At 36.9% G+C, this 26,537-nt stretch overlaps 1 protein-coding gene and 1 non-coding gene across 5 annotated transcripts in view; both read right to left on the reverse strand.

Annotated features, from left to right (window-relative positions):
- The window catches only part of PARD3B (par-3 family cell polarity regulator beta), a 985,082-nt gene that overhangs the window by 312,734 nt on the left and 645,811 nt on the right, over positions 1-26,537 (reverse strand). For all 4 annotated transcript variants that reach the window (XM_081813815.1, XM_081813816.1, XM_081813818.1 and 1 more), the window contains one exon: positions 26,119-26,163. In XM_081813815.1, the coding sequence (XP_081669941.1) occupies positions 26,119-26,163 (45 nt within the window). The remainder of the gene's footprint in view (positions 1-26,118; positions 26,164-26,537) is intronic.
- Positions 24,212-24,318, reverse strand: LOC115937071 (U6 spliceosomal RNA). Its single transcript, XR_004072403.1, has one exon. It is a non-coding gene; the product is annotated as a U6 spliceosomal RNA (small nuclear RNA).

Here is a 26,537-nt window from a genome sequence, read left to right on the forward strand (position 1 = left end):
GGATGGAGGAGCAAGAAGCCAGGAGAAGGCTGGTGCTTTGATAACTTCTTTGAGCATGTGTACCAACCCTGGCCTGTCTGCTTCTGCCCATCCTGATGCCGGAGAAAAATAAACCCTTTTTCAGAGAAACTACTGCCATCAACGATCTATGACTTGCAGCCAAACACATCGTAACTGCTAAACCAATTGTTCATAAGTATTTAATGGTCCTAATATACAATATACTAAGGTCCACCCATTTTAACACCAGCTATTGGTGCTATTTATTTATGGCAAGTATGGCCTATCAAATACAAATATAATTATGGGGGAAAATAATTATGGGGGAAAATAATTATGGGGATGAGGGGACAGATGATCTGAAATAGGACTATCTAAGGAAATGGATGACAAGGTGGTAAAATATATATTGCAGTACAGAATTCTGAGGAGTCAAATTCAGCAAAAATTTACAAGAATCAAACTTTTTACCTTCATCAGAGAATAAGACAAAATAGAGCATTTTTACTAATCTTATCACAGGAGCTAATATGCTCTTAAAATGTGGCTAATTTATGATAAAATAACTTTAATGTCTGATGCAATGTTTTCTTTTTTAAAAATTGAGATATAACTAACATATATAACATACTAGTTTCAGGTGTACGAAGTAATAATTTGGTATTTGTATATATTGCAAAATGATCACTACGGTAAGTTTCGTTAACATCGATACAATGTTTTCCTTCAAATACAATGTGAGAATATCACTGGAAAGTCGGGAAGGGTGGTTTCCAATCTAGAGTTCCTGGTGTACATTTGGAGGGCCCTTAAGGAAATAGTAGGCAACCCGGGCAAGGATGTGGTGAATTGCTTCCAAATATCAAAATTATGTGTGTGGGCACATATATTATTATTTATAGTTAATAATATAATATTATAGTCGCAGTATATACATATAGTTATTGGCATATTTACTTAAATGCCAATAATGAAAAGTTGAACAATTATTCAATGACTATTACTTGTCAGCGCCTTTTCTTCATGCACGAGATTCCTCAAAAATGGGGAGTATGCAGGTTTCCTGCACTCTCTGCAGCAAATGCTTGACACTAGAGTTTCATATATTCTCAAGTGACTCTGAAGATCCTTGTCTGGAAGCAATCCGATATTTTGCTGAGGCATAAATCTGAATCACTTTGCAGAGAGTGCACCTGGCACAAAGTCCAGGTTCTGAAATCTTTGGGAGGATAAATTTGCTGTGCTTGTCTTTGGATATATAGGAATTCATTTTCTAGATCTGGGTAAGCTCCCAGTGAATGCTGCAACTGCAGTGGGGTGATGTGATATATGATAAAGTTTATTTTATTGGCAGAATTTATTTATTTTTTGTGGCATGGCAGTCCTTGTTGGTTGCTTACCTCATCCCCATTCCCAACCACCTTTTCTTTCCTTGCCTCCAGAGTAGAGGCTAGAAAATTGAATACTTCCAAGGCTTACTGTCAGGGTTGGCGATGAGCCAAGTCTGGGCAATGAGCTATGTGTGGAAGGGGTTGGAGCCTTCGGAAGGAAAGCCTTAGCTTTTACTGGTAAGACAGATAAGGCTAGTAGTATCTTTTCCCTCCTTTTACCTCCTCCTGTTCTCACCATGGGCCTTATAGCCAAAGCTGCCACAAGATGATTAAGAGGGAGAAGCCAAGAGAATCAGAAACACAACCAATCTAATATCCCCTGAACTCTCTCTCTTGTTCACGTCCCTGCTAATAGGGGCCTTGATTAGACTACTCATTATGTCAGAAACATAAACCCTTCTTCTTTATGTTACCAATAGTAGAGTTTCCTGTTACTTCTAGCCTATAACATTCCTAACTGACACAGATAGTATTATGAATTAATTTAGTCCTGTACTGAAAACATTATTGTCTGAAGGGTCTAAAGATGTCCCTTAAAATCATCAGTTATTATTTCCTCTATTTCAGAGAAAAAAAATTACATGTTTTACTGACATTTGTGAATTAGGAGATTGGTGGGGGTATCAGAAGAAATCCCTAGAAAACATTTAGTCTCTGGTACATTCCAGTCGTGGAGAGGCATATAGCTTCCTTTCAGGTAATCCAATTCCCTTGCTTGCTGAACTCCTTCAGATCTTAATTTGTTTTTGCAAGTGAATTTTCTTACTAGGAAAAAAAATATTTCTGACAGCTAAAATGACTATTCCAGTTCAGAGGGAAATTACTAATTATACCTTGTCACAGGGTAATACATTTTTGTTTGTCAGGTATGACTTTGGTTATTGAGAATTAGCGGCCCAGGAGCTCAATTGCCCTGGGGGAACTTTAAAAAAAAAAATCAATGAAATTCCTGAATATAAATTCCTGAACATAAAAGTTCTTAGAAATTCTAACAAGGTGCCAACATTGCTTTCTCTCTCCTTACTCATGAAGCATTACCTGAGAAAGCCCCTGTGGCTTCCTTTATGATGACTGAACGATATTAAAATGGAAGAAAAAAAAAAACACCCTGAAATTAGAAAAAAATTAGAAGTCTACTTAGTTATAAAAAGCTGCCATTATCTTTACAGAATTAAATACCAACAAGTTTTTACTACCAAAATCTAAATGATATTTAAAGACACTCAAGAGACCTTCAATCATTGAGAACTTGACTCTGAGGAATGAGAAAATTATAATAAAATAAATTTCTATTTAGCTAGGAATTTATCTACCCTGTTTATATGAAGTCAAATGCAAAAGTTCTAAAAGTTTTGAGTGATTTATGCATTAAAAATAAAGTGGAGAGTGACTCAGGTTCAAATCTAGACTCTGTCCCTTTCTCTTTGCATTAACATTTCAATTTCCTCATTTATAAAATGGAATAATATCTGCTCTTCCAACCTCGCAGATCTTCTGAAGCTAGGTGATTTATACCTACTTTAATATGGTGAACCACTTGCTTGGAAATTCATACCTGAGCGTATCTTTTACATAAGAATGTTACATTTTCTTCCTTTTGAGAAATTCCAGTCCACAAGTGAGTCATTAGTGAGGTCATTAAAATGATGTGATTTCTTCTTTTACAACTTGTGCTCCAGTCATCATCGTATGAAAAAACTTCACTCACTTCACAATTTTCCCCAAAGAGTCAAAAGGTCTTTTCTTTTGCCAATCTTCTCCTGTTTTTCTCAAAACTATGCATTGTTTTATTTTTTTAACTTAGTTTGGACTAGTCATATATCTCAGAAATAAAATTTTAAAATATTACTTGCAGACCTGTCTTTTCATGTTTTTACTTTTTTTTTTTATCTGCAAATCACTACCTTATAACACCAGTGACATTAGAGTACAAGGCTCTTTCTACCTCATTTCAAATCAAATGTTTCTATGTACTTGAAACTCAATTTTCTTTCTCTTATTTTCCCACTACATTTTTAATTTAAATTAAAAAAAAATTTGTTTTTTTAAGATTTTATTTATTTGCAAGAGAGAGAATGAGAGACAGAGAACATGAGAGGGAGGAGGGTCAGAGGGAGAAGCAGACTCCCTGCTGAGCAGGGAGCCCAAAGTGGGACTCGATCTTGGGACTCCAGGATCATGACCTGAGCCGAAGGCAGTCGCTTAACCAACTGAGCCACCCAGGAGCCCTTCCCACTACATTTTTAACACCTACAAAAGGACATCCACTTAAAAGTGCTGATCAGTAATGCGAATCAATACCGGCTTCTGTGACGATCTTTTACCACAAACCTCAAACAGTTCTTCTCTTCAGTGTTATAAGAGTCAGTGTGATTTCCAGGTTGATGTTAATTTTCCCCCTAACATATTAGAATAAAGTGTTTTCAGGAACCAATTATATGAGCAGACCTTAATCAGTCTGTCTTCATGCTTATTTACTTTTACTAATGCGTGTTCGTCACAAGACATAGTGATGCACAACCTCTAATTTACTTTGTGATCAAATCCCTGATGATCAGCAGTTCCTACTTGGGCACAGTATTAATGAGTTCTTGCAGTTGACTCTAAAACATTTTGGTGTCAGCATTCTTTCTCACTGGAGAAGTCAAGGAGTTGAATGATGGTTATGTTCACTCAGGCTCACTCACTAAAGGCCCTGGGATGAGAGCAGGGCTGCAGTTTAGCCTTAAAAGAGTTTGATTAATAACAGAGTTGGTGCCATATAAAATATGATGGCAGTTTTTTTTTTATTACAGTATTAAGAAAAAACATCCTTCCTCTAGTTTAGAGATTAGATTAGTTATCTTGAATGTTTGAGTTTCTTTATGATGCCCTAAGAATTCTGTCTTCTTAAAACCAAGCCCCAGACTAAAGAACATGCTTAGAATAGCTAGAAACTGAAATTTCAGCTTTTTCATATTTTTATTTACTGTGATTATTTGTCAAAGGTATTTATTCAGTATCCACGCTTCAATCTTCCTTCTCTCTAAATGAAGCCAGCTACTAAATGGGAATCTTTTGCTGTGGGTATAAATTACAATAAGATCAAAGTCACCTCATAGGACTGCAGAATCATTAAAATTAGGGCATGCTATGACATTTGCATGGCATTTCTGCTTCCGAGCTTGCTCTTGCTTTCTCTGCTGCCTGGAATATGCCTTCCCCTCTCCTCTACAGTGATCCAAATCCAACCAATCCTTCAAAGCTCAGGCCAAATCCTTCCTTGATGAATACAGCCCATGCAGTCTTGACCATCTCTAAGCCCTGTTGCCATGTTGTCTGTGTCACACAATCTGGCACTTTCTATTTCAGAGCTTAGTATTTACAAATCACTGTTCTTAATTGTTTCGTATGCATAAGTTTTGCCTTCTCTGAAGAGTCATCTATCTAATCCGATGTTTTACTTCTTTTTTGCATCCTCATGGTATCCCAGGCCATATCAGGACATAGCAAAAACTCAAGAATTACTACTTAATGTTATAATTTGCATGAGTGTATAAATGTTAAAGGAGTTCTGTTATTAGTGTTGGCTGACACGGAAAAATATTTTTGAAATTATAAAAAATATATAAGAAAAAGGGGAACTTAGAATGAATTATAACTTTTGAAAAGCCAAAGTAGGCATTAGTAAAGTTTCAAAGTGAGTTAGATTAGCTTAGATTTTAGTAAAAAACAACCAACCCCCCCAAAAAAAAACCAAAACCAAAAACAAATGAGAAAAATAACTGTAGATATTCTAAATCTTGTGGGAAGAATGTCTTTTCTTCTTTTTCTTTAGTGCCATTAAGATTAAGAATGGCATTCTTTTTGTTGAAAATGCTTTTAATAGCCCCGTTAGCTATTAATAGCCCCGTTGTTTAGACAATTCAACAATAAGCCTGAAAAGTGGCATGTCTCATTGAAAATCACTTCTAGTCCTTCAACCTGACTCTGAAAACCATACATGTGAGATAAGTCTGCAAGGAGAGCACCATAATTGCCCATCTCTTCCTCTTTCCTCAATGATGACTGAAATAGGGCAAGATATTGAAAAGAATACTTTTATTGTCAAAAGAATAAAATCAGTTCAAAAATCTAGGTAAGCTTTTAATCATACTTTTTGAAATTAGAGTGCAGTGAGGGAGACAGGTGAAGGAAGACAGAGGATGGGAAAGAAAATTGCAACAAAAACCATAGTACTCACTAGCATTTCTTGAACAGTTACTGTGTTCTAGGTGCTATGCTAAGTACCTCCCATATATTAACTCTCTCAGTGCTGGATGTTAGCAAATGTGCTTGCAGGGAAACTATCAAGCAGTAAGTTCCTTATGACACCGATAAAGACTCCAACAATTATATTTAGACCAACAATACTGCATGGGATTATGAGCTAAGATTTTAATTCATTCTATTTTATTTATTATATTGGGTTGCCATCTCACTCTTATCCCTCCTTAAAATATCACTACATCTTGAAAGAGATAAAATAGTGTTCACTTATATCTTGTTCTAAATTCAGTGAACTTTCTCTGCCCAGTTAAATAGTTGCCAAATTCCATTTCAGCTGCCAAAATTTATTCTAGAGGTAACTGCATTTTAGTCTTAGATAAACTCTATTTGGTGAGTCTGGGAGACAGTAAATCAATAGGCACTTAATCAAAAATTACTTTTCCTTCCTTGAAATGGAAGTCTAAAAGGCAAATATTCAGATAAGAGCTTTCAAGAATATAGTGCTATAATCTTAGTATAAAAAACATTTTAATTTTTTGGTGTGATGTTTCTAATGAGTCTTCTGATTGATGCCTTGTAGGATGTGTGAGTTACTTGGAATAAAAATCAAAAGGCCTTCTCTCAAGATTTACGTTTTATTTCGTTGGCAAGGTCCCAAATGACAAAAGTCTGTGTGAAGCTTTAGCTGATAGCCTGCTTACCTTAATAAATACGTATCTGGTAGAATTTACTTCTGGAAAATCCAAGGACTTGAATATCTCTTAATTTTCTGTACTAGCACGTGATTTGCACCTACTGTAGTTAATCAATATCCAGTGTTAAAAAGAGCACTGAATATTAATTAAAAAAATAAAAATCTCTCTCTTGTTATCAAGGTTTCCCTAGAAGATATTTTTTCTCCTTTTTTGAGAATGAAACAATGAAAAGTGACATCTACATAACTCTACTGCATTGAATATCTCTTCAGTGAAATCTCAGTATGTCAGTGGCAATACTGAAAATGATGTATCAAAAAGCATCTGAGATTGCACCCTAATCTGCACATATTAGACATTATCCCATTGGTAGACAGAAAAGTAAAGTCATATTTACATGAGCACATCCAAAACTCAACGAAGAAAAAGCTGCAGAACCCTTCACATTAATTTCAAAAGTAAATATTCCAGATTGTTACTAACATTTAGAGACTGATTATCAGATTTTCACTCTTGAAAGTGCATCTATTCTGTGCACCACCCCAGTCTTCCCCAAAGGCCACATGTAAGCAGGCATGTTACACTCATTCCATGGCAGTCTTTTGTCTAAGACTAAAAATATGTAAAATAGTAATTTATCTTCGAGTAAGTCATTGGTGCTGTCTCCACCCAGTTTCAAGGTTGATATATTTTTGTGCTGCTTGTTCTGAGGACAGCAAAATTTAGAGCAATTTTTGTGAAAACTTTAGCATTAACACCAGCAAACACAAGCATAAAGAGGAGGCAAACTAAAATACATGATTCTACATGTGTGTAATATGAATTACTATTTTATAATAGATAGAATAAAGTCACTCTTTGCAAACCTGTACTCTTATGTATGTGTGTAAAAAAAATATTTCCAAATAATAAGAAAATCTGCTTGTTTATCACTGAAGATGAAACTGGAAAAAATAGAAAAAGCAGTATATTTATATCACTAACTACTTTAGGAAGAACGTATCATTATTCATTCAAATTTATTTTTACTAAGTGGAAATATGTGCGTAAGCTGACTTTTGTCAGTTGATCAAAAAAAGAGACAACTATGTAATATGATATATAATTGCATTTTCAAAGAAAATACAGAGCTATATTGGCAAAATCAGTACAAACTCCATTGCAAGATGACTTCTATCCCACTAATATTTAAAAACTTGAACAAAGATTTCATTTATGTGTTTAGGATCCTTTGTGAATATAAACATGTAAATTGATTTAACTTGGTATTGCATTTGTAACTGCTTGGAATTTTGCATTTCCACACAGCTGCTAATTTTCAGAGAAAAATCTTAGTCATTTCAGGCCACTGAACACGATAATAGCAAAAATGAGATTGATCATTAACTCTAGTAACTGCCTTTGCTTTCATTTTAGCGTTTTAGTTAACCAAAGGAATTAATGGCTCCTAACTCTTTTAAAGAATTATTACTTAATGTAATCTGTGCAATCTTGTGAACAAATCCAAGATTCACTATCACCTCTATGCAGATGACTTCTAAATCTACATTGTTAACCTTGACCTCTCTCTAAAGTTCCAGACTCATGTTTTCAAATACCTCTTCCTCATAATTTGACCTTTCGTCAGGGAGGTTTTGGGTACCTCCATCTCTTGTCCCCAAATACAAGAAATTCTCAAGTCCTATATACCCCATCTCTGCAACATCTTCATAATTCTTTTATTGATTCTATCCTATTCTCTCTAACAATCTTCTTCAATCTCTCATTGCTGCTTATCTAAAATAATTTAGTAGTCTAGCTGATCCTTTGCTTGTGCTTAAACACTGCTGTTCCTGGGGTCCAGAAATTTTATATAGTCTATACAGACCCTTTGTTGGATATATATTTTTCAAATATTTTCCAAGCTGTGGCTTGCATTTTCATTCCTCAACAGCATCTTTTGAACAGAAGACATATCTCATTTTGATAAAGTCTAATCTGATAAAGTCTAATTTGATTTTTTTCTTTTATACTTCATGGTTTTTGTGTCTTAGAAAAAATTCTGCTTAATCCACTATCACTAAAATGTCTTCTATTTTTTTCTAGAAGTTTTATAGTTTTAGCTCTCACATTTAGCTCTACGAACCATTCTGAATTTCTATGTAGTGTAAAGTAATAGATGGGAGTTCTTTTCTCTCTCTCTCTCTCTCTCTCTTTTTTTTTTCTATTTTGCATGTGGTTATCTAGTTGTTTCACACTAAAGGCTTCGAAAAAGGAAAATGACATGGGCCGATATTTATTTTAACGTGACTACTCTATCTGCTAATTAAATGATAAAGTGAAACTCCTTAGCAAGGGAAAAAAAGCCTCCAGGACATCTGCACTTACTATTATCCACTGCTTTTGCTTAGAGCCCCCTTCCTTCATTATCCCCTGCTTCCATTATACTCCCACTGTTCCCACCCCACCATTTCTTTTTCACCTTGATTATTCCTCCTTGGATTAAAGGGAAAAGCCAATGATGATGGATAATATGAAGATGGAAGAGACAGAACCATTAATTGATTGAAGAAGGAAGAAGAAATAGTTGGGGATAATTCAGAACACAAGTGACAGATTAGCTTACGAGACGGAATGATACATCTTCTCCTCTGATATCCACCTCTTTTTCTTCATTTGTTTTCGCTACTGATAATTTCCTCTGATCCGAAAGCATTCCTTCTCAGCAGCTGGATGGTAACCCCGGGCCTCAACTTAGCCCTACGTTGCCTTTTGGTAGCATTCTATAGTTTCCAGAATCTTACATTTTTACAATTTCAAAAGAAGCCCTAGTGGATGATATTCTCTGAAATGAACTGATTACTCCAATAAGTATCTGCATATAGAAGTCAAATTTTTAAGGAAAATTATTTGTCAGCACTTGAGAAATCAATACAATGTAAAGCAATAAATGGGCCACTCCAAGTTGTCCCTCCTTACAGGTGTTGCTGTAGTCATTTCAAATGACAAGTAAGTTCCCTAACAATAGAGGTTGGGATTCTTCTTGTGATGTAGTCTTACTACATAGTACTTAATATGCCTTCTATGACTGTAAGGCATTCATTGCATTTTAACTTACTGAAAACAATTCACAAGAAAACAGTTGTACCATGCCCTTTTAACACTCAGGTAACAACTTTATGACCAGACGAGAAGGAACTTCCTCCTTCTTACGCTTTGGAAGATGATTTCTAAACTGCCCCCTCTGCCATAGCCATATGCTCTGAAATGCAAGCTAGAGGGGCAGGTGTATAATCTGGGAAATGATCCAAATTCATGACCTCTTAGGAGCCAAGGGTATTGTGTGTACCATGCCAGCCTGCATGCCATGCCCAGAAATTCTAATTCATAGAAACAAAGTATGAAAAGGTACAGAGAAAGAAGAAGAAAAATAAAAAGTCAGCCGCTATAGGGCAAGTAACACATCATCTGTTTTTCAAAAGCTGACCAACCTAGTACTTTTATTCCAGAGAATGAATAGGGTTTCCTTGATCCTTGTGGCTCCAAGAGCAAATAAAGCTCTTCCGTAATATGACTGAGCTGACTTCATCCAGATTCTCATGTCATTCCCTTGGCCAATCTCATCACCTACACTATGGCAACATGAGTCTTACGTAACTGATAAGTTACATAAAAATTCTGTGAAAGTATCAGAATTTCTGGTCTTCAGAAAGAAGAAAAAACAAAGAGCATTTGGTGCAAAAAAGGAGAACATATAGGAGGACAGCTTTTGTTAGAATGAACAGGGCTGGTTTTGATTTGTTTTAGTACCTAGAGGACCTATCAAACCACCTTCTATGTACTACTCTGTGGGTGTGGTCATGACAAGGAATTCCATCTAAAGGGCATTCCAGAGGTTCAGAAAGAATTCTGAATTAGAATTAGTATCTGATCCATGGATCATGTAGGCAGTGACAACAGATTGCCAGATAAGCCTCTTCTTCCCCACTTTATGGCAGCGTACATTATAATCTGATAAAAGCTCCTTTGTGAACCCTGTTTTATTTCTTCCTAGAACAATGAATCATTATAAGAATCTCTAGACAGAGTAATAAACCATAGCTTGTAACTACAAATATAACCAGAACTTTTTATTATGTGGTTTCTTATTGAAGGGAATTTTCCATTTCAAACTTCTCGGCATATTATGGATATCATCCCCCAATTTATTCCTATGGTATGTGGCTTTCCATATATTTCTAAGGAATATTTTAAGTTGGTTTGTCAAAAGTAATCCAGACCTAGTGAAATAAAACCATATCTGGCTTAATGTATGTTCCAACCTGCATTGGACCCACTGGTTAATTTGAATTCAGCCATTAAAAAAAACCAAACATTCATTTATTCTTTCATTCAGCAAACAATTAGACTCTAGACTTCTGCTTCCAGTAATGTATCAATTCCCAAAATTCTGATGATAAAAATACAAATAGATCTTAGATAAATTAAAACAAATATACATCTAAATGCATTGTTGAACTCACAGGAAATTAAGGGAAATCCTTAAGCAAAGCCTTTCAACAAACAAAAAATAACGAATAAAAAACCAAGAGTGAATGATGCTATGTAACCAAATTTGCAAGTTGAAACCTCCCTTCAAGTAAATGCTGATACTAGGAATCTGAAGCATGGGGAGGTAGGATGATGGTGATACCTTAGAGGATATGGGAGAAAGAGTCAAATGTAGGAGAGTTAAACAGTGATTCCCAAAAGGACCTACAACCTTGATAGAAGAGTGAGCTGAATAAGCTCATACCCTCAATACACTTCCCTCAGCAAAGGGAATCCAAGAAAATCTGCCTTTACTCTGACTTAAATAAGAAAAACAGCAGTTTAAAAAGTCACCATTCTCTTTAAGAATTTACAACCACAGGGCTGTCCCCTTATAGGTATGAAATGAAATTTATTTGCTCCCAATTAATTAAGCTGTCAGCCAAGAAATTATATGACAGTGGTCCTAGGTTAGTAGTACTCTAGTGCCCCAAAAGAAGCAAATCTAAATCTTCTCTAGAGAAAAGCACATGCAAATCAGACTCCTCAAGACCCTCACACATTCAATCCAACCAAATATGACATCCCAAACAGAAATGACCAAATTCATAAAAAAGAAAGTCACCATGAATGAGAGTCAGCAGAAACATGAAAGAAAGATACCAAGATACCAAGTTGGAATTAGAAGATAGGTCTGTAAAAAGCACCTACAATCAAGCGCAGAATCAGGGAGATAAAAAAATATGAAGTTGTGTGTAAGAAACATGGCTGAAGAGTAAAGTCTAAGATACATCTTGTTAGAGTTCCACAAGGAGAAAACAGAATAGAGAATAGGCATATTAACAGACACAATTTCCCAGAAGTGATGGAAAACATTAATATGCAGCCATAGGAGACACACCATCTACCAAGAAGGATAATACAAAGAAATGGATAGCAAAACCTAGACAGTAGAGAACATCAGAGACAAAGAGAATTTAAAAGTATGCAGAGAGAAAAGACTGATCACGGGTAAAGAGATGTCAATTAGACCCATGGCTGACTTTTCACAGGAGAAGCCAAACGACAGTCGAACAACATCGTCAGTGCGACACCAGCCTAATATTGTATACCTAACGTGAACAGTTGTCGAGAACAAGACATCCTCTTTGACAAACAACAGAGTGTAATCAGTAGACCATCATTAAAGGAATATCTTACAGGCATACTTCAGAAAGAAGACAAAAGACCCTAGAAGGAAGGTCTGAGATACAAGGAAGAACAGTAAGAAAAGAAACTGGTAAATGTATGGGTCAGTTTGAACAAGTATTAAATACGTAGAACATTTAAATTAATAGGTAACCTGTGGGATCAATAACTAAGAAATAAAATGGAAAATATATAGAAATTGGGAGAAGGTGAGGAGTGCTAAAGTGTTCTAAGTTCCTTGTATTGTTTAGGAAAAGAATTTAGTGTGGATTAATTTTATATTTTGTTAAGTATGCATGATAAAAAGGTTTGCCTTTTTGCCTTATGATTGCCAATTCAATATAAGAAAAAAGTGGGATGATAAGAACAAAAAAAAAACAGGAATTCATCCTCAGAGGATAAGAAAGAAGAAAAAGAGACATTAAGAAGTGGCTTAAATATAAAAATAAGATGATAAACATAATCTAAATACACCAGTAATCTTAATAAATGTAAATGTGCTAAACTCCCATCACAATTCAGACGGCCAGAACATAAGAACAAAATCCAGCTATTTGTTAGGACAATACATGTGCATAAAGAACATGGGAATTTAACAGTAAAAATAGGCAAAAGACATATCAAAAGAAAGACTAAGCAAACACTGAGTAAAGGACACCTGCTCCATACCAGACAGCTCTTGGACTGAGGTTCAGGGTCTCTGTCCTTGTAAAGCTTACATTCTAGGGGGAAGGGAGATAGGAGATTACACACACACACACACACACGTACACTCTTACTACAGACTGTAATAAGTGTTATTAGGAAATAAACAGAGTAAGCAATAGAAACTGACTTATTTTCTACTTTAGATGGGGTGGTCAGGGAAGGTACGTTTGAGGAAACAACATTTGACCTGAGAACTGAATAAGAAAAAACCAACCACATGAAGTGGAGGGAGATCATTCTGAGCAGAGGAAATACATGTGCAAAGGGCCTGGAGAGAGAGCAGTTTGGCCTGCTCCGGAGATAGAAGGCAGGCAACACAAGCCAAGTGTCCAGAAGGAGGAGGAAGCATGGGTATGAGGTCAGGCCAGGCAGAGGAAGATAGGCTTTGGGGATCATGGTAAGAAATCTGGATTATTTTCAATGAATGATGAGAAGCCACTGAGGATTTTAAGCATTTGAGGGACATGATTTGATTCATGTTTTCCAAAGACCCCTTTGGCTCCTGTGGGGAGAGCAGAACTGTAGAGAGGGCAGAAGAGCGTGGGTCGGTGAGGAGGCTCCTGAAGGTATGAGGTAATGGTGGCTTGGGTGAGGGCGGGAAGTAAAGCTTTGGGATATATTCCTATGGGTCTAACCTGATTTTCTCCTGTATTAAAGAAAAGCATAAAGGCAAGGCTAACTCTGCATTTGGTAAGACTTTTCCAGACTCACAAGGAAGGGCACTACTGTATCTCTTACATTCTTGGTTTCTTTCTTTGATAAGATGGCTTGCTGGAGGAATATTTGAAAATATAATTCAAGTTTAACTTGATTAAGAGTTACCACGGTAAGAAATAGTGGAAGCTTTGGGCATTTATTTTGCTGAAAAAGCCAGTGTTCAACTGGAATTGGAGGTGTTTGCATACGGACAGGAAATGGGGCCCAGACTGTGCGTATCACATAGTCTAAGGACATCAGAGTGGAGATACTTTTCTTAAACTAAGATTTTTTGAGCTTTGCAAACAAGCATGCTGATGGAAACTGCAGAATGCTGATGGAAACATAGCATCGATCAGTGTTTCCCATACTTTAGCAATTGGTGTCACTGCTCCATAATATTTTGCCATGTTCACCTATCATTTTACATTGCCTTACCAAGAGTTTTCAAAATCTCATAGTTTTTATGTAAAAATTTTATTTAAAAAACATGCAGCACTACCATAAATGGAAAAACTGTTTTACTAGTACATTCTCATATAGATACATACTTTTAAAAAAAATAAGAAGTACCTGCCCATATAAATCATTACCAGAGTTCAGGGATGACTGCGTCATTACACTAGCCAAAAGGAGAATTTTCTCTGGGGTCTGTCAGTATAGCACATAAGAAGCCTCCATCACCAGTTTGACACCAGTATTTCTAAATGCCTCCAACAACCCCCTGATGGCATATCATGATATTTTACAAAACTATCTGCTTTTTCTTCCCCTCTTTTTTTGCAGTTGTGCTTTGCCTGCTTTAAAAAGGCATACACCCTTTTTTGGTTGTTTTGTTTTTTAACTGACTGGTTAATAAAAGGGTTTTTGTTCAAAAGGCAACTTTGAACAGCTTTGTTGTATTTGATGGGGTGGAATTGGTAAGCTGTTTTGTGTGGGTGTGTGGTTTCTAATTATCAATAGAGTGGGAATGAATTTGCATTTGCTTATTTTAGCAAGGAGAAGTAATCTAGGTTGCTTACAGTTTTTAATTTTTACGTATTCATCATTAGTCCTTTTATTATAATTCTGCTTTTATTGGACAGAGTTGGGGCACCGTGAACTTTTAAAAAAGACCCTTTTCTGTATATGGCATTGTGTGGGTGCCTTACTGAATGAATTACAAGGACTAAGTTTCTACCATCTAGGATACCAAAACTTGAAGGGGGGTTAAAACTCCCTAAGTACGTTTTTCACTGGCACTTTCTCCAGCAACCTACAAATGAGGTGTCTCATGGATAAGCCCCTCTCCATTCCTGTCACCCTGAAATATTTCTGGGCCTCAAGCAGGTTCCCAGCATGACTCAGGGATTCAGCCTCATCTCTCCTTCCCAGAAAGCATCCCTTGTCCTGTACTTCTTCTGTACACACTCGGTGACAGTCCCCATGCTCAATCCTCCCATTTGTACAACATTGCCATTAGTAGACTCAGCATGTGAAGGTTTACAATGTTTAAAAATGTTTTTATTTTTTAAATCCATAAGTTATTCACTACCCAATTTGTACATAAACTTAGTCTCAATGTAAAAATTCAGATACTGTAGCTAAAGCAGAAGTCTCCCTTGTCCCTCAATCTCTATCTTCTTCCTCTCAGTAAAGGTAAGTTCTGTTACCTTTTCTATGTATTTGCATTCATATGTGAGAACCTGGAATTTTTGCTGTTCACATTCCTATCGCTGCTACCTAGCTGTAAGCACCTTAGTGGCAGAATCTGTGTTCGATACAACTTTGTATCTGCAGTACCTGGCGCGGTGTCTGGCACATGGCAGGTGTTCATTAAATACTGGTTTGGTAAATGACTTATCCTTGCTTACTCCCCCTTATGGGCTAGATAATCAAGTTCTGCTTATATATGAAAAGGTGGGCCGTGGGATTCTCAATACTGTAAGGGAGACACACAACTGCTGATTAAAGGAGATTGATAACAACCTGCGGGAGACCTTGGGGGCTGACCAGCTAGCTATAGGACAGAAGTGTGAGTTAAGCCAAGAAAGGCTGAGGGAAGTTAAATAGTATAAAAGCAGAGCCTAGAAGACACTGAAGTTACCCAAGGTTAGCTCCCAGAAGGGACCCTTGCCTGAGGGTGGTGGGGAAGGCTCCTCAGGACAGAGTTCAGATGGGGCTCTGAGGTGTGAAAGAGCGAGACATAGTCTGATGACAAAAGTGAGTAGATCTTGGGGCACCTGGGTGGCTCAGTCGGTTCAGTATCTGACACTTGATTTTGCCTCAGGTCATTATCTCAAGGTTGTGAGATTGAGCCCCAGCATGGAGACTGCTGAAGATTCTCCCTCGCCCTCTGCCTCTCCCCCACCCTCCAAAAAATAATAATAGTAAGAAAGAGTGAGTAGCTCTGTGAGTGGGGAACATGTGTGGTGAGGCGAGTGGGGTGGGGTGGCGGGTGATGGTGGCAAGAGCCAAGCCTGGAAGGGCAGGCCATGAGAAGGTGATGGGAGGGAATAGTATGACCTGTTAAAGAGGTTGAAATCTATTCCTGGCCATAGAGCCTAAATACAGGAACAAATGAGCGTTTCCTAGGTAGGCAATACCCTGCTTGAAATACACGTCTTTTAATGCTTCCCTTCCTCACCTGCATAAGACAGTATTCATTTGTGAAACTCAAATGTGTATACACATAAACATACACACATAAGTCACCTAATTTAAAGTAGTACCGACATTATCAAGCCAATATATCCTAAATGTTTCTCACCATTAGTTGACAATTTATCAGATACTAAAGATAAAATTTAGGCTTTGGTATACATTACTCAACATAGATTAGGTAGTGTATCATGTAGGAGCTCGTCTTTAAATTCCCCAGGTTGGGTTTTAAACCTGTCCTTCCAATATCCTCACTGGCTGATTTTTAGCAAGAAAACTGAAGAATTAAAATCACTGCTGGAATGAGTAGCCATTCAGTTAACACTGGCAGGAAGATTTTGCACAAAAGTTGAAAACCCCTCTGGGTCACTGGAGTCAGAGAGTCTCAGTCTTTTCCTCCACAATAAATTTACACATAAAATCCCTTCCTTAGAAGAGTGATCTTAAATTCTAGGTCTCAATGTAGACTTTTCTAAAATAATTATGCAGGACTGAGCCTTCTAGCTCTTTCCAACTGTCCTCTTCATGAGGGGCTGCTATTAGTTAAAGCTAGTAAGCACAGAGTCCAGTGTTTTGATTGCTATGGTTTCCTTGCAAAAAGTTAACTGAAGACATCCTAAAGCTGAATATAAAGAGGACAGAATTCATGCTCATATTGTAGGTTAAAATGTATAGTTGCTATGTTTTCAAGAATGTGGTTTGTTTTTGCCCATGGTACATCAAATTCATACAGTAATATTCTGATCCTGGTGGCATTTTACTGTACTTTTCATGTGACTTGCTGTGTTTTGTGGCTCCTGCTCTCACTGTTCCTCTCTGGTTGCACAGCTGATCCAAAGCTGGGCACAGACAGCTTGGCCCATAGTGCAGTGCTGATGTCAAACATTCACTTTGTGTTTCTCAACCATCATGTAATCAGCTAATAACGTTTTTCAGCGCAGATGTTCATTCTAGCATTTAGAAACACTATTAGAACTGTCAGTTCCAAACCACTGTTTCTAAATGTACAAGACACATATTCCCCACGGATGGGGAAGTTTGAGAGTTCAGCCACATTTGAAGGATTTGACATATTTAGAAATATGCTCTTCTCTTTATAAAATTACTTTTCACTTGTTCAAACAATTCAAAACATTTTAGAAACTATAAATTGTCTAAATCAACACATACTTAAACATACTAAGTTTTATCTCCAAAGACAGGCTGTCATATTCTGGATAATGAGAGAAACAGGGTAACAAAGAATTTTGTTACTGCGAAGTTTGTAATGCAAATATGGATATATAAGGGCAAAGGGAAAAATACATACCGAAATATACCACATCAACAAATACCTGCTGGAGCTCAGAATAATTTGTCCTGTACATTTATATTTATAGGAAAAAGAACTAGAACACCATAATAAAAGTAAGAGTATAATAAATAGCAACTATATATAAACACAGATTTTGTGAAAGTCTGTATAAACTTGGGATGCAATATGAAATTTTGTATATAGAAGCTTATTCAATCCTGGTGGGGTTCAGTGTCAGAAGCTTAAAGGACAAATGACTAGTCTTGTGCCAAATTACTCTGAAATTACGCTGAATTTGGGGAAATTCTGAGGATTTTAATGATACTTTAGGTTATGAAATCAGGCAAAACTGGTAGCAATGATGTTGGAATTCACAAAGCAACAGACTGCTGAAATAAGTTAGCAGATCTGAGCCTCGGTTCTGTCATTGACTAGCTGGGCCTTTGGTGGGGGTGACTTTCCCTCTCTGGGCCTCAGTCTACTCTTTAAAAAAAGAGTATATATCCTAGAGATATATACTGCTCCACTTAGTCCTAACATTCTCTAATCCCACCACAAATAGAGAATTGAAAATATAACTGCAAGAGATAAACAGCATTTTAGCTCAGAGAAAAGCTGCAGGTCCTCTGCAACCCAACTCTTGACTGTAGTGTGTGTGTGCATGTGTAAGTGTAAATATCTTTCTTCATAGTTTTCCATTCAATTTTGCCTCAATGACTTCAACAGATTTCAACATAGGTTACCTACTATCTATAGTGTTTCTTATAGTTCTTGGCCAGCTATGACCAATCCTGTAATGCCACCAAGTAGACTTGGACACCATCAAGATGAGACCATTAACATCCTTAATTTCTCACCCCTATTACCTACAAATTTATCTACGCCACATGCGTAACTGCCACTTTCCCTACAACCTTGGCTCATCCTCTTCAAGGCCAACTGCTATAACGCTACAGTCTTAATCCTATGCCTTTAACAACTCCCTCTTTCCCCTTTCTTCATTCTCTCACAAACATCTCTTTCCTCTCAGTTTATAAACATGGTTCAGTGTTTCTCACTGATAACATAAAGTAGAGCAATAAAAACAACTTCACTTCTCTAGATATATCTCTTTTCTTTCTCTTAATATTAAACTTCTAGATAGATCACCTTTCCACCCCCATTCCTCCTCAGGCCACATCATTTTTTTTCTGCTCTCCTGTCTGCCAATACTCACGCTGCTGAAGTGATAACTAATGGCCATCTCTCAATTTCCAAACCTAGTGAAACTTGGGCATCTTCTCAAAACTTCTGTAACCTTGGGACCATTTCCTCCTGGAAATTTTCATCTTCTCAGTCTTCAGAGATATGATCTCTTACAGGAAATAATTCATCCAGGTCACCGTTGAGTCTAAACTGGCCCAAGCCTTTTTCTCTAGTCACTGAAGAGTGAAGAATAATCTAGACAACCACAGAGCTATGGAAATAAACCAGACCCATCACCCCTGCCATCCTCAGTCATTTCCCAAGAGGTAGAACCCCTGGTCATCTATTGCCCTCTGGGCTGCCGCTCTACACCACTCTGGCCATATTCCCATGTGACCACTCTCCTGCTTTCCCCTATATCCCAGACTCCTCCACTTGTCTTCTTTGAGTCCCCACTATCCTTCCATGGTTGACAAGATGCTGTTCATTTTTGACCTCTTCTCTAAAAATTTCCCTGCCTTTTAGCCTTAATTGAAGTCTACCTCTCCACTAAGAAATCTACTTCCCCTGCCCTCTCATTCTTATCCATATCACGCAGGTCAGGGCTGGGAGGGGGTTCAGTGGCCTCTTTACTTCTCACTTCGGCTTTCAAGCACAATGCTCATCTAGTCACATATAAAATCCCTACTCCTTCTCAGCTCATGCCATCCGGCCACACTTCCCTCTACTCCTGCCTCTCATTCCCCTCTGCTACCCTCACTGTCATGTGACTTAATACTCCATGGCTCTGACACACAGCTTATGGGTCCTTCCTATCTACCCTGTTTCCATCTTATCACTCTTGTTATCAAAAGTACTTTCCTAAGGAAATCACTGTTCCAAGGAGAATTAGAGACATGTATAAAACCTGGACCTAAACTGTATATTGGAGCTAAGCCCAGCCAAACACTTCTGAGATCAGCAAATCCCTGCCTATGTGAAGATATGTGATCAAGAAATAAATGTTTGCTGTTGATTTTGTTATGCATCATAGGTGTAGCAATAGCTGACTGATAGACTGAGAATCAAATTGGATCTTCTTCCTCACTCACCCACTAAGTTTAATTAAAAAAAAAAAACAACCTCCAAGCTTTATTTCCTAAGTATGTTTTACTTTTTTTTCCATTTCCATTGTGATTCACTTGAATTTATGCCCACATCATCTCTTATCTGGACTACTGCAACGGTCTTTTAACTGTTCTCCTTGATTTTTTGTTTTTGTCCTTCAAGTCAGCACAGCCAACAGAGTAATGGTACTACCTGGCTAATCCGCTCCTTTAATCCTCATGATTTAATCTCCTGTCTACTGGCTCAACCTGGTATCTGTTACTGTCCACTTTCATTTGTGCCACACTGAATTGCTTATAGTTTCAGGAACATACCATGATGTTTCAAGTTGTCATAACTTTCCATATGCCTGAAATGTGTTAGCTCGTTGACCTTTTTTATTTCTTAAACTTCTATTTATCTTTCAGATCCTGCTCTGGAAACATTTCCTTTCTGAAATATGACAGCCATCCCCCAATTCCAAGCAGAATTAAGCAATATTTCCTCTGTGAGATTTCTGCACTGTACTCTTTAGCATAAAGGTACCAAACCAATATTTAATTAGGCATTTATATGACTTTCTCCCCTACCATTTCAAAAAATTTTTCTAAGACAGAGACCATGTCTTATGTCACTTTGTACCTTCAGACCTTGATATAACACCTGTCACAGAGTGGGCATTTAATAAACATAAGTGGAACTAAAATAATTAATTTTGAAATTTGATTTGTAAGAACATGTAGACTCTATTGACTCATGAAATTCAGAGATGCACACACCTGCACCATATTTGAGTAGCAAAGAATTGAATCACATTTCTAAAAAGACTGATGTATTTGTTTCTAATTCAATTTGATTCATTGAATTTTAGAGACCAGAGTATTCAGTAACCTTTTACAACATAGGAAATACTATGTTTTATAATCTGCTTTATAATCAAGTTTGTATAGGAAGAAGCCTATACATATTGCTATTTTTTTAAATAACATCCTGAATCCTATGGAAATGTAAATCAAGCTGGAGGACGTGAGAATGTATATATTTCTTGTGTCTAAAGCTGTATTTTATCCAACATAACAAGTGACAAAAGCTTAGAAAGTACCTAATAAGGATTTTTGTCCAAACATATAACCATATAGTGTTACCTTAACCAACTGATGAGAAAAGAAACAGCGTTTAAGTCCACTACCCACTAACTCCAAGATTTAGTTCCTCATCCACAGTAACAATAAAAAGCCAGGAAAAATCCAATTCAGACTCATAAAAAACGACTATAGTTGGTGCTCCAAATTTTAAATGCATACTCAACAAAATTTGTGAAATGTCATTTAATAGCACATTGCTCTTGTATTAAAGTAATTATCTGATCACCTTATGCTTTTAAGAGATCTATTTCTTTGGAAAGATCTAGAGATTTCTTTGGCCACACTCAAACATTCTAAATATAAAGTTCACACACAATGCATTTAGAACAGAATGTAAGATCTGCCAAGTTAGCAACTTACATATTAAACTTTCAGCCTTTGCCATAAGGATACACATCACATGCACATTTGCTGTAATTTATACATAATACATGCACATCACATACATATTTTCTCTCTTATACATCTCTTAACTTGGCTCACATTTTCATATAACTATATACACACATGCATACATACATGCAGGGAAACAAAGTCAAGAATGATCGGATTAGATGTCCCTCTCATGCTCATTGAGTTACAATCGTTTGCTAGAGAAATTATACTTATGGTGTTCCTTATTCAGTCAGAGGTTGCAAAAGGTAAGAATTTATGGGATATTTTGATATCTGTATCATGCCTTCCAACTAGAATTGTATTCTTCTCAGTCCCTGGGACTGAAGTGTTAGGCACATGCTGGTGGAAAACGAATTGGCCAAAGCACAGGCTTTACCATACAGTATCTGGGTTCATAATCTCACCCACACTAGGTACCAGCTAAGAGAACATGTATTTAAATGCCCTGAGCTTCAGCCTCCTTACCAGTAAAATGTGTTAAGAGATCCACACACTTAGTGGCTGCAAGGCACCTATACAGAGCTATCTCCCTAGACTGTTAATGAATATTTGCTCATTAATTGATAAACTTATCTCAGAAAAGGGTCCGGACTTACTGCCAACCATTACTTTTACAGACTCGCCTGTTTTACAGCTATATAGACAGGTGTTTGAGAATGTAAGAAATTAAAATAGAAATAGGAAAGCTTTTTAGTCCATTTTGCTAATTAATATGTCAGAGCTCATAAAGAAGAACTCATCGGCTTTCTTCAGTACTGCATCATCTTAAAGAGCTGGGTCAGCAAAGATCTCTGCAGACAGTCAATACATATTAAAACAGTCCCAAGCAGTAAATCAAAACAAAAAATTTAAGGTATAGTAAAAAAGTAAAATTTATAAGTCCTTTCTGACTAAAATGTGGAGGAGCATTAAACTATTAGTTTAGGTGTCAGCTCAGTATGTAGGGGGAAAAAAAGAAATGATTTCTTCTTAGATATAATTTATGAGTCTGTATAATCAAAATTAAAGCATAATTTAAAAAAAAAGCTATGCCAAATTTGATGTCATTTTCTTTGGATTCTAATGTTCCCTCAGGATACTGAAATCATTAAAAATTGGTTTTGTTGCTTAAAATATATATTTTGCTGGAGTTTTTTCAACCTCCTGCGTTTACTAAGATTTGGATTTTGTCAGAATTTTGTCAATTAACAAGATAAGGAAAGGCATATTTTTGATTTTTAAGGCTCTCTGAAACTTTTTAAGGCTTAAGAAACTTCCTTTCTTAAAGGAACCAATTAAAAGGTATTTTTGTTCTTAACCTCTCTGGGTAGGTCTCAAACATTCCAGAGACATTGATACCTCTCAAACAGGGAGGAGGACACTGCAAGATTGACAAGAGAACATCCTGCCTGCTTCCCAGCTAAGGTATGAGATGCTATGCACTCAGGGGAACCCCTGAGGTAGGTTGTTATTAAAATCTCAAGAATACTGAACTGATTCCAGAAGGGGTAAGGGGACACTACAATTTATGCCAACAATATTAGAAAGATTTATCTTACCTGAGCCTTTGATTTGATCTAGGCTTTGAAGAATCAACCATTTAAAGATCAAGCCAAGGAAAGGGTGCCAAAAATATTGTCACAAATTTGGGAGGTACCCAAGCCAGACCAACAGATGGAACTTGGCATGAAATGGCTCTCTACACACTAAGCTGACTCAGAAGAAACTTTAACTCAGATGAATTTATTAAAATGTTGAATATCATCCTAAATAAGATGGATGATAGATTCAGGTCAGCACATACAATTTAATTTAACTTCCTGATGGTCTTGGATGGTATGAAAGCTGCCCATATTTCTATAATTAAAAAGAGACAGAGGGAGATACTCTTCCTTTTTAGCAAAAGATTTATCACCTTTTTACCTAAATATTCTGAAGGAAAGATTTGGGGAAGGGAAAGGTAAAACGAAAAGACACTGAATGATTTCTTTTAACATTGGCGAGACAAGCATGATCATGGACCATTAGACATTATAGTCCAGCTAGTAACTTGCTTAGTGGTCACAGATGTAGCAGATTGAGACTACGGTTATATAGATTAGGTGAATTTTCAAGCTGATTTGTGTAACTGAAAGATGTTACCAGAAGCAAAAGGACCCTTAATCCTCTTTTACCATCGCGGCCCCCTCCTTAGAAACTGCTCTGCCTAAGTGCCGCACATGTTGCATGTTACGTGAGTGATGAGTTTTTTGAGGATCATTATAATTCAAGATAAATCTTCCAAAAGAAATAAATATAAAAAATGGGGGAGGGTATGTTCTTGGAATATATAAATTTATAACCTTAGTTGTAAATTCTTCTTTAATGCTGCTTTGTATTTTCTCAGGATGGTCTCTACAGTTTTAGAGTGATCTCACATTATTAATAGAACTCTAGAGTGTAGAGTTTTAGGTAATTGGTTAGCCCTCTTGATTGGGTTTTCTCAAATGCCATTTTTGCTCCAGAGTGAGCAAAGTTCTGGTTGTTTTCAGCATTTGCACTGATTCCACAGATGACCAGTGAAAAGCTCAATGACACTGTGATAGTGTATACGAGGACTCCGAAATGTAAAATGGTGAATGTTGTACTAGCAGTTCATTAGGAACCAGAAATCTTTAAAACACCTGATTGATTGATTGATTGATTGATTTTTTAAAGATTTTATTTATTTATTTGACAGAGAGAGACACAGTGAGAGAGGGAACACAAGCAGGGGGAGCGGGAGAGGGAGAAGCAGGCTCCCCGCAGAGCAGGGAGCCCGATGTGGGGCTCGATTCCAGGACCCTGGGATCATGACCTGAGCCGAAGGCAGTCGCTTAACCGACTGAGCCACCCAGGCGCCCTAGAACGCCTGATATATTTAAGCAGCATGGTTCATATGATATAAAAATTAACCTATCTGACAGGTTTAAAATTATGCCATTTTTGTCATTTTTTTTCAATTTGGAAATTATTTCAAGTTTTGTACTTAGGGTAATTCTTTTTTACTGTGTTTTTATTTTATTTTATTTTTTTAATATGGAACGCTTCACGAATTTGCGTGTCATCCTTGCGCAGGGGCCATGCTAATCTTCTCTGTCTCGTTCCAATTTTAGTATATGTGCTGCCAAAGCGAGCACTCTTTTTTACTGTGGTTTATATCACACTACATAAAAGCCTATCATTCAACTTAGTAAAATACGGTAGTGATATACAAAGGTAATAATGTCCTCATTTAAAAAGAGTGCCAATAACTTTTAGTCACTGGTTGATAGAAACTTGTTTGGAAATGAAGATCAGAATAAGATTTGATTTTCTGGAAAAAAGTCAGAAAGTTCATTTGCTCATTTTCAAAAACCATATTGATAAACAGTCTTAAAAACTGCATTTTTTTTTTTTTTACCTTGAAGCCCATCCCAGTACATAAAAAGGCTTTAACCTTCAAGTGTTAATCTGTGTAACAGAACTAACAATAAGCAGTACCATTTAGGATGCACTGAAGATGAAAACAACATAGGCAATCCTTGGGGCTCCTTGGTCACGAGAACTTCCTTTTCAGATTCCTAAAAATATTTCCAGTTGTAGAGAATGTAATGGACAAGGATGATGGGGAAAAGCAGCACTCTGCAGTTTATCACTCTCAGAGAAATCTTTTCCTTCACCGTGATCTAACCTCTTAGGCTCTTTATTAGGAGCAGCAGAAAAGAAAAAAAATCTAAGAGTTGTGAACCAGCCCTTCCCTGCTGTTATCACAAGAGAATCTGGAGAAAGAGGAAAAGAAAAAAACCCCATAATCTTGCCCAGGAACACGATGGAAGTAATGAGGCATCAAGGCCACTTACTGCCGGAGACATAATTAGCACATAAACACAGGAGACACTTGGTGACAGGAAAGACTTTCTTTGTTTCAGAAACAGAGGATGTCAACAAATTGTAACTCTTCTGTTATTTGAAGTGGCAAGCCTAAGAGTAAAATGGATATTCTTCCCCAAATAATACACCTGTAGAGGAAAGGGATCCCTGTAGTATTTGTAAGCTGGGTAACTCTTAAGTGTTTTCAACTAATGTGAAAAAAGCAACAGTGAAGGGCAAAGGGTGAGAAGCAAACCACTTGGCAACGAAGGAAAAGCTTGGATTTTCGACTGGAAGGGATCTCCCACATAACAGAGAAAGACCCAGGAAATGCACAGAGATCCTTGTGGACTTCCTGGAGAACCTCGAGGAATGAGGGAGCTCATTCGTCAGTCTAAAGAAAGACAATTCGGCCATCTTGGGTGTGATCCTCTTTGATGACAAGCAAAATAACTATTCCTTTTTTAAGGAGAAATGATCACATTTTTCTTGTTCTGGAGCTCTTTGTTCTGCCACTGTAATGTGAAAGTCATCATGGAAAAGAGTTTCAAACTTTCTTGGATTTTCCTTATAATTTTTTTTTTTTTTTAAAGATTTTATTTATTTATTTGAGACAGAGAGAATGAGATACAGAGAGCATGAGAGGGAGGAGGGTCAGAGGGAGAAGCAGACTCCCCGCCGAGCAGGGAGCCCGATACGGGACTCGATCCCGGGACTCCAGGATCATGACCTGAGCCGAAGGCAGTCGCTTAACCAACTGAGCCACCCAGGCGCCCTGGATTTTCCTTATAATTTTTTTTGTTGTTTTAAGTGTTCAGCTGGCAAACAGGTTTAAGATTTTTGGTTTCATAATTATTACTTTTTGGAAACCTTTATCCTTTCCTCTCAAACATTTTGAGTCAGCATACATTATGCCACCACACACAGCCAAGCAATAATTCATCTTTGTGGAAGTCAGAGACATCTCATGTATTAATTAGCAAGCCTTTCAGTGACTAGTGGATGGAAATAGGTTCCAACTGCTACTCAAACACAGCCAGCAATTTCCAGGAAGGAGAATATAAAGTCAGTTACAAGGAGTTTCTTACCCGATTTGTGAGCAGCCAATGAGTGGACTTTGCTTTCATCTGGCACTGAGAAGAAATAAAAGAGACAAGGATCAGGCCTGCTTGTAAATCAGCCATTCTTTGAACAATAAATTGAAACAGATTCATAAGAAGTTAAATCTTTTACTGGAAAAAAATTGAGAAAAAAATGTTCCCTGGCCTACCTGGGGTGCCTCATTTCCTTTGGTAGGTATTTTAAAGGCAGCTATGTATATATACATATATATATATGTGTATATATATATATATACACATATATATATATGTATATATTTCTTGTATATACATACACACATTAGATCGTCTATGAATATAATTTTATTTTCTTTTGATTTTCAGTACTTTCAGCTCTGTTAATTGGGCTATTGTTTTCATGCTTACAAAAGGAGAAATTAAACTCA

The sequence above is a fragment of the Leptonychotes weddellii genome, chromosome 3, assembly GCF_054177405.1.
Source record: "Leptonychotes weddellii isolate Sample4059 chromosome 3, ASM5417740v2, whole genome shotgun sequence".
Lineage (NCBI taxonomy): Eukaryota > Metazoa > Chordata > Mammalia > Carnivora > Phocidae > Leptonychotes > Leptonychotes weddellii.